This window comes from Doryrhamphus excisus, chromosome 12, assembly GCF_030265055.1.
Source record: "Doryrhamphus excisus isolate RoL2022-K1 chromosome 12, RoL_Dexc_1.0, whole genome shotgun sequence".
Taxonomy (NCBI): domain Eukaryota; kingdom Metazoa; phylum Chordata; class Actinopteri; order Syngnathiformes; family Syngnathidae; genus Doryrhamphus; species Doryrhamphus excisus.
Window position 1 is genome coordinate 6,926,146 of NC_080477.1, and position 15,657 is coordinate 6,941,802.

The window sequence follows — 15,657 nt, forward strand, 5'->3', positions numbered from 1 at the left end:
TAGCCACGTTTTTACATGACCACTTTTTCTCTTTCCGAATGACCTTTCGGGAAACAATGGTATCCATAGAAAGGAATATTCCAATCTCTTGTCTACATGCGCCGTGAAAATCAACCAGAATAGTCAATAGGGCATGCCCAGTAAAACGTAAACATCAAGATCACGTGATACCAGCTTCCCCGAGTTTTTCTTTCACTTGTTGGAATAACTTCATATTGCCGTTTTTTTCGTCTGTCCAGTCTTGAAATTTAGTTTGAATCAAAAACAAACTTTGCTTAGTCCAGTGCCGATTGCTGGCCTCCATTTTTAAAAGTGAAGAACGTCTGGATCTGCGTGTTACGTCATATCTGAGCATGCGCCGAAAGAACGCACCCGGGATAAATTTAAACAGGAAAAGATCAAATTCAATCTTGCTAATATTTAATAATTAAACTCAGGACATGTTTTATATAGATATATATTTTCTTTTTTAATAAAACTGCACTTGTGAATAAAGTATAGAAGGGTTTAGATCAGGGGTCTCAAACTCAATTTACCTGGGGGCCACTGGAGCTAGGGTCTGGGTGAAGCTGGGCCGCATCAGGTAAAAAAAATAAATAAATAAAAATAAAAATAATATATATATATATATATATATATATATATATATATATATATATATATATATATATATATATATATATATATATATATATTATTAAAAACAGAATATATGTAATAAAATATTTATAATTATTTGTTATATTAAATATTAATAAATACATATATATATATAATATAATAGTCTTCAATGCTTCTGCTATACCCTCCACTTTTTTAGTGCTTTGGTTCTTTGGAAAAGCTCTGATAAAACATTAAATTATTATAAATTAGTATAAATAAATTTGTATTTATATGTTTAATGTTCTTTTTTTATTTTTAGACACAAAATAAGATGGAAAAATAAATAAGCAAATCAAAAAACAAATGAAACAAATGAACAAATTAATTTTTATATATTATTAAATTATTAAATAAATGTTTTATGTTAATTTTTATTTTTTCGACACAAAATAAGATGAAAAATAAATAAGCAAATCAAAAAACAAATGAAACAAATTAAGAAATTAATTTTTATTTATTATTAAATGATTAAATAAATGTTTCATGTTAATTTTTCTTTTTCAACACAAAATAAGATGAAAAAATAAATAAGCAAATCAAAAAACAAATTAAAGGAATATTCTATCCCTGTTCAATTCTTTCCGTTTGAGCAAATAAACCAAATGCAATTGGAATATTTGGGTCCATGTATACTATTGACATAATGGCTATTGACATAATATTTGCAAATGATGATTAATAAATGTTAGTTATAAAAAGTGATATTGGATAATTCCTCACGGCACACCTGACGGTTTCTCAAGGTACACTAGTGTGCCGCGGCACAGTGGTTGAAAATCACTGCTATAGTGTAAATATTGCCCAGGAAAGCTGCTGGAAGTGAAAATGGACCAAAATATTCCCATTTGCGGAAGTGTATTTTTGGACATTGATTGCAATCCAGATATCAGAGCTCTTATGTTCATCCACAACAAACATGCCTTTATGAATCTTGCTTCATTCGCCTTCCCCAAACTGTTCAACTAAATAAGATTATATGCTAAAATATTGCCGTTTGTGTGTCCGTCAGCTCTTGAACTGTATCATGGACATGGTGGAGAAGACGCGTCGCTCTCTGACTGTGCTGCGACGCTGCCAGGAGGCCGATCGAGAGGAGATGAACCATTGGATACGACGCTACAGTGACGTTGAGGAGATGAAAAAAGGTGGGAGCAACGGACAGCACTGCCTTCCTCCTCCTCTTCCTCCTACTCCTCACCACAACTCCTCCTCCAACACAGCTAGCAGCAGTGAGACTCTGTCCAAAGGAGCTTCCTCTGCTGCTGAAAGGCAGACAGGCAGACAGACAGGTAGACAAACACACACAGAATAATACTCATAGCGAGGTAGCTCCCATTTGAAGATGCTGGGAATGAATTCACATTAAGCATAGGAAGAGTGAGGTAGCTCTGGCTGCTGTGTTATATTTTACTTATGTATTATTTCAAGACAAATGTATTAGATACTAAAGGGTTTAGCCTGATGGAAACTTAGATTTATAGAAATTAGATTTATTTGAATAATGGGTTTGTACGCACATTATGACATTATTGATTTGGTCAATGTGTGTGTTTCAGAGATCCATAGAGACTTCTTACATAGACCTCCATCGGGATACCTGCCAGAAGAAATCTGGAGAAAAGCTGGTAAGCACCAATATGCATTGGTACTGATTTTTCCCCGTTTCTTTGACTAAATTGCTTGCATTCACACAAAAACACTGTATCAGTATCACAGCCACCAAAGCCTCATTTCCACCAAGTTGTACAGAGAACATACTAACTCATTCATTCATTCATTTTCTACCGCTCACCCTGGACTGGTTGCTAGCCAATCACAGGGCACATATAGACAAACAACCATTCACACTCACATTCATACCTATGGACAATTTGGAGTCGCCAATTAACCTAGCATGTAACATGCAAACTCCACACAGAGATGGCCGAGGGTGGAACATACTAACTCCTTATTTCTAAAATCGCAAATACTTCAACTTGCTGATATAGTTCATCTTCAAACTAAAGCTAAAATAATGCATAAGGCTAAAAACAACCAATTAGCTAAAAATGTCATCCAAGGAGAAATATGATCTCAGGGAAGAAGTACATTTGAAACACTTCTATGCTAGGACTACGTTATGCTAGCCATAGCATTTCAGTATGTGGAATCAAACTATGGAATGGATTGAGTAAGGACCTCAAACAATGCACAACGATGAGCCAATTCAAGAAACAATACAAGCAGTTGATGTTTGCTAAATACAAGGATGAAGAGTCTTGAACCAGTCATGATGTGCTATATATGTATATCACTATATTGACACTTACTATGGTACCCATTATGTCATTGGATGCTCATATCACCTTGTACTTCGGTACGAGGTACATTATTAAAAAAATATATATTTTGGAAAGCAGGAAGTGAACAAATGTAAGAGTTACTGATTGTAAAAGTACCAGATGGAGGGGTAGGATTTAATAAGCTTTGCTTCTTCCTACTCCTTTTGGACATGTGGAACTGTGAACTGATTATGGGATGCACTCAATTCTAATCTGATGCATGTTCAAATGAAATAAAACCATTACCATTGTACAATTTCACTGTCATTTAGCCATAGTCATGGGGGAAAAAAACACTGTCAGATGTCCTCCATCACATCTACACATCTAAAACTCATTTTTTATCGCTCAAAACTGTACCATGAACAGTACCTCTTGGTGGGAATGTGGCTTATACAGAACAGAGACCTTACAGTTCTAAGTCCATGAAGCTGAGGGAGATTGGAAGCCCGCTTTTTGTTAAAATGCCTTCCACCTGTCACCACTATGAAAGGCCACTGCAGTTAAGATGCAGTGAAAATGCAGTCACCAGCAGCACAGTTTGAAGCAACTCAGCAAATTCTACCTATTGTCCGAAGAAACACTAGTGTGTTTATTCATTTCATTCACAATGTTACTACATATTAATAAATTACAGATACTTGACGAGCCTGAAATAATATCAGTTTGGAGTCAAATGGATGCACTTTTTTTTTCTCCTTACTGTTCAATGAAGCCCATCCCAGAAGTCATCTGGGTCTAACCTTTCCCCGCCCATGTCAAAAGTTATCCTCCAGATCCAGTATATAGACCTTGTAGAGAAAACATGCTGCTGCTGTTAAAATAAAACACTGTACTGCATTTTCACCAGCATAAAAAAAAAAAATCTCTTTTAACTGCAGTTGTTTTTCATACAGGTACTACAAGCATCCCGCTCTCCCCAGCACTAAAGCACCTACAAAACAAGCAGGGTGAGTAACAATATCTCACTCACAACATCTTACCCTTGAGTGTGTGTTTATGTACCAGAGTGTGCAGCCAGGTAGTCTGCCCCCGTGCCTTTTAATTAAAACCAGACACGTGCTATTTTCTCTGATCGAGTTCAGCTTGAGAGAAGATTGCGGTGATTTGTGGAGGGGGAAAAAAAAAAAAAAAAAAGATCTGGTCTGTGAAAAGACTCGGTAAATCTCTGTGGAATCATAACGTTAATATTTCTGCTCCTGTGTTTTTCATTAAGTGCTAATTGCCCCAGCATCTGCTATGTCGTCTTCTTGATAAGAATTAATTACATTTGTAAACTTATCTTGGTAGTGCATGCATTAGGCTTGATGGTTGAGTCCGGGATAATGCTGATTGTGTTTGAGTGGAAAGAATAAAGAGGGAAGTGGGAAAAAAATGAAAATAGGGTAGAAATTGAGATATGTAGGTTTCTATGTAGGTTAGGGTTAAGATTGACATGAAGGCAGGGCTCTACATTAAAAACAAAAATGACTTGCCCATGGGGAATCCTTAAGGTGAGAACTACTTGCCCGAACATGCTGATAATTCATCAGATAATAGTATTGATGCATTGTATTTGGAGGAATGTCTGAAACGTATGTTAACATAACATGGTAGTCGTAGTAAGCAGTGATATTTATAAGTTGTTGCACCACAATAAAACATTATTGAATAGACACATTTGTGTACTAGTAAAGTGTTTTTAATCCAGAAAAAAATGCTCAATGGTCAAACAATAATTTCTAAGGCAAAAGGTGAGAAAAATACACAGAGAAATGGAAGCGCTAGATTTTGTAGCTTGTGCAAAATCAGCACTTGGTATTGGATCTAATGGGTGGTGTTTCATTGTGACCACTTCAAATTGTCACAGCAATGTGATTCACTCACCTGTGCCATCATTTGATTTGCTGCCGCTAATAAAATACTTGTTTAGGAGGCACTGGTTCATCACTTTTTGATGTTTTCCTTCACAAGTTGTTGAAGAATTAGACCAGGGGTCACCAACATTTTTGAGGCCGAGGGCTACTTTGTGAGCACGGATAGTATGAAGGACTACATGACGTGTTTGCGGTGAACTTCCAAAATGACAAAACTGCACGGATGACTTTTTAGTAATCAGAAGAAAAGGAATAGTAGTAGTAAGACTATGTGAAGCGACTGCTCACATATCAATGTTAATTATTTTCCACAATAATGGTAACAAAAACATATTTTTTTTAACAAGAAACATTTATTTATGTGCTCACATATTTGAAAAAAGTCCTTTGTTTGTCCAAAGCTGCCTTTAACAAACGGGCCTTTTCCATCCTTAATGCGCTGCCGGGTGGGTAGCTCGCATTGAAACTTTCGTGACGAGTTTTGAAGTGTCTCTTCACATTGTGCCGCTTTGGCATTGCAACAGTCGGGATATTGCAAATAATTTTTCTTCAAAATACTTAAAGAAAAATTCTTCCTCCCAATCACTGTGGAAAATGTAAGTCCTTTTTCGATTTTTCCGCCATGTTTTTGGGGGCTAAACTGCACGAGTAACCTAACTCCTCATATCAGAAAAGCGGTGAGCGGACGCGTGCGCACACCTGAACTTTGACTTGAGGTAAGAGTTTGTTATAAAATATTTTTGTTTTAATTTTTGATGTTATAAGACAATTAAAAAAAATACATTAATGTAAGCAATTCTGATTCAACATTCAAAGCACAAAATAACAATGATAATTTGTGACCAATGCTATTTTTAGAAGATTTTATTATTTTTATTATTTATTTTAAGTGGTCCACGTGGGCGCATGGGCCATTGGTGACCCCTGAATTAGACGATGTTGGCAGGGACGCCATGATAGATGTTTTTGTAGTCAAACGATCGCTGATTGGTTGATTGCGAACAAGAACGGGTGTGGGTAAAACGCGGACTGTGGATTACGGACCGCGGTCTAAATAAACGATTCTGATTGGTCCATTTCAAGATTTGCAAGGATTGGTTTGCAAATTACCACCGGAATTACGCAGTCCGTGTTTTACCAACACCCAACAAGAACCGCTTTTAAAAAAACTCTTGGCAGTATGGCATGCCAAAGTGCACTTTCCCGACGGGAATATCACTGATTGGATTTACTTGCCTGAATTTCGGTACATCGTTATTGTCGAGCCCTGCAAGGATGCATTCAGACACACAACAAATGCATGGCAATGTGTGTGGAATGGAGAAGTAGTTCCCTGACAGGATAAACAGCTAAACCCTCTATTATGTGTGGCTCGGATACACCTGACGAGCACCTTTGTGCGTTGGTGTGTGCAGGATGCAGAATGTAAATATAATATTTAAAAGGCTTTTAATATCTGCAAATATATTCCATAATGGAAGATATGAATCTCTTCTTCTTGTAATTACAGTCGCGTACACTCGATTTGCATATTAATCAATAAGTGTGCATTTGGCAACCCATTTCAATGCATTTCCATATTCAAAGTGTAGAAAGCTTTATGAAAAAAGCCTTATGGAAATTCTGGCTCTATATTTCTAGAGTAATATCAAGCTAATAATTAAAGATGTAGAAATGTAACAGCGATGAAGGATGGTTGCTATTTCAGGCCGGGACTCTTAATAGTGGATATTCCGGGGAATGTGTCTGTGTGATTTAATAATTAACATCCTAGTTCATCCCAAATGTGTTGAGGTCAGGCAAATCAGTTTTTTCAACAACCTCAGCACCAAATTGATTAAAAGATTGGAATCTCGTAATGCTTGTCTTCCTATATTGTAGCGGCTTGCTAGAAAAAAAAAATGCAACACATCCTCAACACATTGGAGTTTACTGAGGTTGCTTAGTGGCTGAGGATTTGTTCCTGAACCATCCAGATGACAAGGACAATCACACAGAAAAAGGGAATCCCATGATGGTGGATGAACCAACCAAGCTGGTGACAAAACTTTGCAGGCATCTGCTGTTCTCCACTCTGTCCAGATTGCGTTGGAATTCATCACTGAAGTCTGGCCGCTTCCCATTTCTGGCATAAACTTTTAAATCTTGGATGGCGTACATCTGTTAGCCAAGATACAACAAAAAAGCAGCTTAAAGAGTTTCAATAAATGATGACGGATCAGGCAAGAGGCACTAACGCTTCCCTTTTTCTCTCTCTCTCTCCTTCTCAGAAGAAGCCGTGAATGAAGTGAAGCGACAGGCGATGTCGGAGCTCCAGAAGGCTGTGTCAGATGCTGAGAGGAAAGCTCATGAGATGATTTCAGCAGAACGATCGAAAATGGAGAGGGCGCTGGCTGAGGCCAAGAGACAAGCCTCTGAGGATGCATTAACTGTCATCAACCAGCAGGAGGACTCCAGTGAAGTGAGTATCACAGACAACCGCACCTTCAGCTTTGCTGCATTCAAGAACACTAGGACATGCACGTCAATTAAAAGATGCAGAATTATAATCATATTTATCAGTACGGCGGCACGGCGGTCGAGTGGTTAGCGTGCAGACCTCACAGCTAGGAGCCCAGGGTTCAATTCAATTCATTCATTCATTCATTTTCTACCGCTTTTTCCTCATGAGGGTCGCGGGGGTGCTGGAGCCTATCCCAGCTGTCTTCGGGCGAGAGGCAGGGTACACCCTGGACTGGTCGCCAGCCAATCACAGGGCACATATAGACAAACAACCATTCACACTCACATTCATACCTATGGACAATTTGGAGTCGCCAATTAACCTAGCATGTTTTTGGAATGTGGGAGGAAACCGGAGTACCCGGAGAAAACCCATGCATGCACGGGGAGAACATGCAAACTCCACACAGAGATGGCCGAGGGTGGAATTGAACCCTGGTCTCCTAGCTGTGAGGTCTGCGTGCTAACCACTAGACCGCCGTGCCGTTATAAGTTTTTATAACTTACATATTTAAATTAATTCAGTCATTTTCTGCCGCTTTTCCTCACGAGGGTCGTGGGGGTGCTGGAGCCTATCCCAGCTGTCTTCGGGCGAGAGGCGGGGTACACCCTGGACTGGTCGCCAGCCAATCACAGGGCACATATAGACAAACAACCATTCACACTCATATTCATACCTATGGACACCTATGGAGTCACCTAGCATGGTTTTGGAATGTGGGAGGAAACCGGAGTACCCGGAGAAAACCCATGCATGCACGGGGAGAACATGCAAACTCCACACAGAGATGGCCGAGGGTGAAGGGTGGAATTGAACCCTGGTCTCTTAGCTGTGAGGTCTACGCGCTAACCACTCGACCGCCGTGCCGCCCTACATATTTAAATATTATTTGTAAACCATTCCAATTTTTTCCCCTGCCAGCATCAGCTTCCATAATTGCGTACGTTTCTGAATGGTTCATGCTACATGCAGCTGACAGCTCTTGGCACTGGGATACTTGCACCGTGCACCATGTTGCCGTCATCATTGTCGAAACAGTCCAGTTGTTTGTGTAATAAAGTCAGACAGACCCAGATGGTCGGAGCAGGGTGCCAGACTGAGGCCATTCCAGAGCAGATGACCACCACCTGCTGGTGACTCAAACCAGACTTAAAAATGGATTCACCGTGTAAAAAGAGGTTTAGGAGGAATGCCGTAAATCAAGCGACAAACAAACATAACCATGAGACTTATTTTTATCAACCCGTGTGTCTTCCCACTGTCTCACCAGAGCTGCTGGAACTGCGGGAGAAAAGCCAGCGAAACGTGCAGCGGGTGCAACACAGCTCGATACTGCGGCTCGTTCTGCCAACACAAAGACTGGGAGAGGCACCACCATGTCTGTGGTCAAGGCCTGCAGGGGATGCCAGGGGGCACTCCTTCCTCATCCTCGGCATTATCCAGCGCACCCCCGACCCACTCAGAGAGCACCCCGCCGGGTCCGTTGTCGCTTGCGGGCCAGAGCGGTATTCCAAGCGGGGCGGCAGGCGGTGGTACTGGGAGCATGTCGGCGAGCCCAAAGGAGAGCAGTTCCAGCAGTGCCTCGCGCTCAACCACTCCAGCTACACCCGCCCTATTGGATGCTACGTCTCGCTGACGTCTGACCCTTGACCTTTGACCCGTACCTGTGCTCTGATGCGACAACGGCCACCGTTCCACACAAAACCAAACTGAGGAATCTTCATTGCACATTGGCCCCTTTTTCCCCACTCCCACATTGCAGTTCCAGTTCAGTCATTTTTTTATCCATATGATTTTTTTTTAATGGTTACCCTCCCGTAAACAATACAAACAGTGACATTCTGTGTAGAAGTCCAACTGTTGAAAAGCACACACATAAGTGACGTGTTTGCGGAGAACTTACTCGCATACTTGACAAAGATGAAGCACGGTCAATTAAGATAAGAGCTGCGGTTAACGGAGAAGACAAGACCAATTAGCACTTCAATTTCCTTTTCATTTACCACCAATGATAACAGTAGCCAGACCTGTTATGTGCACTGCCACATTGTTTTTTTTCTCCAGTGTCCATATGCTAACAAGCTACGTATAATTCACTTTTTATTCAAATAATATGAGCAAAGGGGGAAAAAAAATGATGCAATTTACTCCTTAGTATTTATTAAACATTTCTTTTTTTGGCTTTAAAGGAAAACAAAGACAAGTCCAAATATTCTAAATAACAATGTGATGATTCTTACGTCGTGAAATTAAGTTTTAAACTGCTAACTACCTTGCTAGCGAGCCAAGAAAAATCTACACCGGACTCACCTCTCCATTGTGAACCCAAATGAATTCAAATATGAAAAAAAAACAAAAAAAAAAAACAACAACACGATCCAAAACCTTTGTATTACACTGCCAAAGTGAGTAAGTGATAAGGAGAAGCACTCATAACCAAACGCAAAGCAACATCACCTCCTCAGAAGATAAGGGAAGCCGTGAGAGGAAAAAACTTCAGCAATTCTTCAGCGATGGCCCAGACTAGTGAACATATGGATAATGTTGTGAAGGACTTGGGTAAAATGGACCGAGGCCTCACCAAAATTTGAGATTTGTGTCAGAGTGGGAACGGAAAAAGCTACACAGACTCAACAGAGACTAAAATTCACACACTTCAATGTAGCTACCAAATCCTCAAAAACTTTGTTGGAGCAACTGCATCCATCAGGAACATATGAGAGCGTTGTTTTGGTTTTTTTTTAAGCTCCAAATGTTTAGGTGATATTTACCTTTACATTAACACACATTTTCCAAAGCACGATGAACAGATGATGGAGCCAAGAGAAAAGCGGTGTCAGACTCTCCTCTCTTTCTACCTCCCTTCACCCCCACGCCCCTTTCTTCTACGTTCTTGCCTGACCACTTGACTCTCGTCCGTCCGTCCTCCTTCAGCTCCCAGCCTGCTTTTGGACTACACATCAGCGCAGGACAACACGGAAAAGGGATCTAACCTGCTTGTAGATATTGTTCCTTTTTTCATTTTTCAATAACGTCTATTGTCGCTGATGTCCACATGTGCTGCCCTTGTGTATATCCAGAAACTGATTTTTTTTTTGTTACCAATCATTTTCATAATTATTATATTTGGGCTTAGCGAGAACGCTTGTCTACGACCGAAAAAGCCCCGCATCGTACTCATTGTTTGATTTGTCGTATCTGTATTAATGAGATGAAACCCCTCTTGTAGAATATTTTGTATTGCTCGCATTGTAAGACAGTGAGAGGACGGAGGTGCAATATGAAGAGAATTCAGCTACTGAATGGAACCTCAGCAACTGCCCATAGGGTGTCATATAATATAGATACATATAAATATATTTAAAGTAACATCAGTAACTTAATGTGAATGTACATAGTATTTAAAGAGGTCCAAAAAAATGTGTTTGCCAAATAACAGAAACCTTTAAACTTTTAATGTCCAGAACATGATTTTTTTTTATCACAGTTTCTTTTTTTGTTAAGACAATTCAAACACTTTTCATTGATATGAAATCCGAGAGTGACGTAAGTGACTCTTTTGAGTACATTCAAGGTTATACAGATCAAGGGTGCATGAGTTGCATGACTTCCAGGACTAACTGAATTAGGCTTTAACAAACTCAAGATGTGAAGATGTTTCATTTTTTTTTCCTTAGAAATTATTATACATTTACATATTTACACATTTTCTGGCAAATCCTGCAGGAGGGGACTCAGTTCATATATTCATTCATTCATTTTCTATCGCTTTTCCTCACGAGGGTGGAAAGAGGCGGGGACTGGACTGGTGGCCAGCCAACCACAAGGCACATATAGACAAACAACCATTCACACTCACATTCATACCTATGGACAATTTGGAGTCGCTAATTAACCTAGCATGTTTTTGGAATGTGGGAGGAAACCGGAGTACCCGGAGAAAACCCACGCATGCACGGGGAGAACATGCAAACTCCACACAGAGATGGCCGAGGGTGGAATTGAATCCTGATCTCCTAGTTGTGAGGTCTGCGTGCTAACCACTTGACCGCCGTGCCGCCCTCAGTTCATATAGTTCAAACCAAATTTAGGTTCAATTGAGACCTTTTGTCGTCATCACTATTTAGGTATGTTTGTTTCCTGCAGGGCGGCACGGCGGTCTAGTGGTTAGCGCGCAGACCTCACAGCTAGGAGACCACATTCCAAAAACATGCTAGGTTAATTGGTGACTCCAAATTTTTCCATAGGTATGAATGTGAGTGTGAATGGTTGTTTGTATATATGTGCTCTGTGATTGGCTAGCGACCAGTCCAGGGTGTACCCCGCCTCTCGCCCGAAGACAGCTGGGATAGGCTCCAGCACCCCCCGCGACCCTCGTGAGGTAAAGCGGTAGAAAATGAATGAAAGAATACTCTTTCATGGTGGGATCGGACAATTAGTCAGTATTAAGCTAAGATAAGACCAACATCAGAGGTTCACTTTACTCAAGATATAAATGGGTCAACCTTATTGCCTTGTTCCGTGCAGCATTCCCTCGGCTAATTAGCAGCCTTGGGTTTTACCGAGTGGAAAAAGTGCCATGTGGCCACGTTTAAGTCCATTTTGTCTCATAAAACACCTGAGCCAAACCCGCAGTGAGTTATAGTTACATTATAGGATTTAAAGCTATCAACAGATGGTTATAGTCAATGATTATATTATTTAAAAATGATCTGAGGCATTCAATGCAAATAAGCTGCCCTGCATTTCTTGTGTAACATTTTTTTTGTATTAGCGACAAAAAGAGCTTCCCGTGATGTGGTGTTTGACTTTTTAACTACACTAAACCACTCTTCAATCGCTACCTCCTGAGACCATACAGCTAATCACCAGGAGAACTTGACCTGGACTTTGAAAAAAAAACATGGGCTTGCAGAGCAGTCAAGGAAGTTCGGCTATTGAAAGGCCTTGCCATTATACTTGTTTTTCCATCAGAAACGGTCAAAACATATCACTGAACACAGCACTGACAACAACGACACGCCATTTGTTATCCAAAACCAATAAAAGCACAGACCAAAGTAACTCCTGCATTGCCATAAAGCGGCTTTGACCTGATGTGATGACAAACCAGATAGGATAAAAGTTAGAGCTTCACTCCGGTTAACCAAAGTGTCTGAAATACAAACAGTCAGAAAAACAAGAGCCAGCTGTGTTTTAAGCGTGCACGAACCCATTCAAGAGCAATCAAAATGCAAGTTGTGCACATTCTAAATAGAGAAGCCTCTCCTTTGGAAAAAAAAAGCCTACTGGTTGTGTATTCTCGCAGTTACAAAGCCTTGCAGAGATAAAAAAAAAAAAATGAATGCATGATGTTTTTTCCCGTGTGACTGGAGGAGTGTGTTTTTTTTTTTTTGTAAAAATACTTAGTTTTTTTCCACGTCGCTGTACTTGAAATCCTCCGAGCTTTAATAAAACATCCCAGGCATACGACTGACAAGAGAGATTCACAATATGTAGCAACAGCTTTCTGGGTTAAATGCTGTGTTTGTGAACAAATGTCTTCATCAAAAAACAACATATGATGGCAACTCCTTTCAAAGCTTTTGTTAGTTGTGCACCCTTGTCTGCATGCATGGAAGCCTTCAAAGAAACCAAACCCAACACACCACGTAACGTATACATGACCAAAATACAACCAAAAGCTATTTCACTTCAATTCTACTAATGTTTTTTCGAAGCATTAATACAGTTTGGGGATTTGCTGTGGGATGTGAAGCTGGATTCACATTTTAAAAAAAAAGTCATTTTTTGTGTCCATGCATTATGTCATGAGATTTGTACCGCGATGTCATACTTTGTGAAGATAGATGGGCTCTGCTTTTTTTTGTGAAATAGCATCCAAGGCTCTCCACTTGACATCAGTCACTATTCAACTATGTACTTGACAAAAAAAAAACATGTTCAGGAAAGATGCATTTTAGCAGGTTGCCATTTGTAGCATCCTATACCCCAAAACCGTATCTTTTACCAATGACATTTCAAGGCTCATCCAAAGTGATGATGCATCCTTCCTGTGGCACGGTGTGCCTGTGGCTGATGAATAGCGAGACTCGCAAGCGGATACAGCACTTGTGTACCCAAAAAAAAAAAAAAAGCCATGGCTCAGGATGGTCCTCTTTTTACCTTTACATAAACTGAAAAACAAGGTTGTGTTTTTTTTTTTTTCTTCTTGTGTAGGGACTCATTCTATACTGTATTGTGCAATACATTATGACAGAAAAAAAACATTTCTGGAGGGGAAGGTTGACTGAAAATCTTTTATTTCTCTCTCTTCAAAAGTTCCTGTTGCCGTTTTTAGATGAAGTAAACTGTGCCAGAGGAATTAAATTCTGATTTGTATTTATTTCTTGCATGCTTTCCTCCCTGTTGCTAATACCGCTCTTTAACTGTTCGCTCTGTTGGATGTGTGAAGCTGTAAAACATTCTAATTCAGGTTATTGTCTGTGTTGAACAATGTAACTGTGTAATTAAAATATGAAATGAAATATGTTTGTGCTGCTTTGCTTTACAATCCGAAGAAAAACATTGAAATCGCTTGCAAAGTTTATTTGACAAACTAAAAATGAAGAGCTTAAGTCATTCATCCATTTTCTATACCGCTTATCCTCACGAGGGTCGTGGGCATGCTGGAGCCTACTCCAGCTGTCTATGGGCGAGAGGCGGGGTACACCCTGCACTGGTCGTCAGCCAATCACAGGGCACATATAGACAAACAACCATTCACACCACACTCAGCTTAATCAATTATAATCTGTAATTAAAGTATCTCATTAATATCTTTATTATTCATTCATTCATTTTCTACCGCTTTTTTCTCACGAGGGTCGCGGGGGTGCTGGAGCCTATCCCAGCTGTCTTTGGGCGAGAGGCGGGGTGACTCCAAATTGTCCGTAGGTATGAATGTGAGTGTGAATGGTTGTTTGTCTATATGTGCCCTGTGATTGGCTGGCCACCAGTCCAGGGTGTACCCCGCCTCTCGCCCGAAGACAGCTGGGATAGGCTCCAGCACCCCCGCGACCCTTGTGAGGAAAAGCGGTAGAAAATGAATGGATGAATGAAAAAGGCAACTTGTATACAGAAACATAGTCAAGTGACAGATTAAAGTTTAAACATTAGAATTTTAAAAATACATTAATTAATTGCAATGAATGCTTTAATTTGACAGTCCTACTAAAAATGGTTTGCACAAATAGTCTCAAACCCTGTTCAGAGGAAATTAATATTGACATGTTGTCAAGTTTCACTATGATTTCTTGTCGTGCTACCCCAGGATGTAAGGACATTGTGGCAAGTTGGTTCAATAATGTATTTAATTAACAAAAGACAAGCTCACACAAAGTGGCACTACACAAAAAAAAACTACAGTAAGTACCAAAATAACATTAAAGGCTAGGAAGTACAGCAAAAGTAAACATATCACCATGAGAGGCAAAAAAAACCGGAATGCATCAAAACACACAGGTAACCATCATCCAAGAAAAATCAAATGAACCGTGAACTCGAAGAAGCTCTATCTGAACTATTGTAAATATAACAAGAGTTGCCACAAGATCTTGTGAGATTAAAACATGACAATAAAAAAGTCAATAGTCAATGAAGCACCACGACAAACTAAAAACAGAAAATAAAAATACCTATAAGTCAGATAATAGCTACTTGGCAACCAGAAAGGTAAGCAAAAAGAATAAAAACAGTAAATAGCAGCTAGCAGAGTAGTTAATTATGGTGAAATTGGCTCAACCAAGCCAGGCTTTGTGGTCAAGATGCAATTCAACAAAATCTAAATTCGCCAAACAGAATTCTACGGCACTTTGATGGCGGTTATCAACTTACGTTGTCGAGTCCGGTTCTCGGTTTTCTGCTAAATGAGCACATATGATTAGGGAATGCTCTTTTTTCTATTTTTTCCCCCCATGTCCTGTCGGGAACATTGTAGGTTCTCAATAAATGGTGACGCCATCTCCAAATTAGTTAAAGGAGTTAACCTTCCTTTTGTGTTAGCAAACTAGTGTCCTGCGGGCCAAGCCTTGCCCAGACCCTAGCTCCAGTGGCCCCCAGGTAAATTGAGTTTGAGACCCCTGATCTATGGTGTTGGGGTGAATTTTGACCCATATATATTAATGTCAAGAAGAGGTAAAAAAAAAAGCTATTGTTTTCAGCAACAGAACTTTAGTATAAACTGAAATGAAAAAGCAGAACAGGTCCAGATCTTGGTTCACTGTACTTCTTGCCATTCTTTCCATGATCCAAATTGTAAATGTGAAATCAGCCA

At 39.9% G+C, this 15,657-nt stretch overlaps 1 protein-coding gene across 8 annotated transcripts in view; it reads left to right on the forward strand.

The window, feature by feature from the left end:
- cbfa2t3 (CBFA2/RUNX1 partner transcriptional co-repressor 3) overlaps window positions 1-13,864 on the forward strand; it is a 68,991-nt gene extending 55,127 nt beyond the window's left edge. For 3 of the 8 annotated variants that reach the window (XM_058088343.1, XM_058088344.1, XM_058088348.1), the window contains exons 8-12: window positions 1,673-1,952; window positions 2,220-2,288; window positions 3,881-3,934; window positions 7,111-7,301; window positions 8,614-13,864. In XM_058088343.1, the coding sequence (XP_057944326.1) occupies window positions 1,673-1,952; window positions 2,220-2,288; window positions 3,881-3,934; window positions 7,111-7,301; window positions 8,614-8,979 (960 nt within the window). In that variant the 3' untranslated portion in view covers window positions 8,980-13,864. The remainder of the gene's footprint in view (window positions 1-1,672; window positions 1,953-2,219; window positions 2,289-3,880; window positions 3,935-7,110; window positions 7,302-8,613) is intronic. The other 5 variants (XM_058088345.1, XM_058088350.1, XM_058088346.1 and 2 more) reach the window with 4 other exon arrangements.
- The last annotated feature ends 1,793 nt before the right edge of the window (window positions 13,865-15,657 follow it).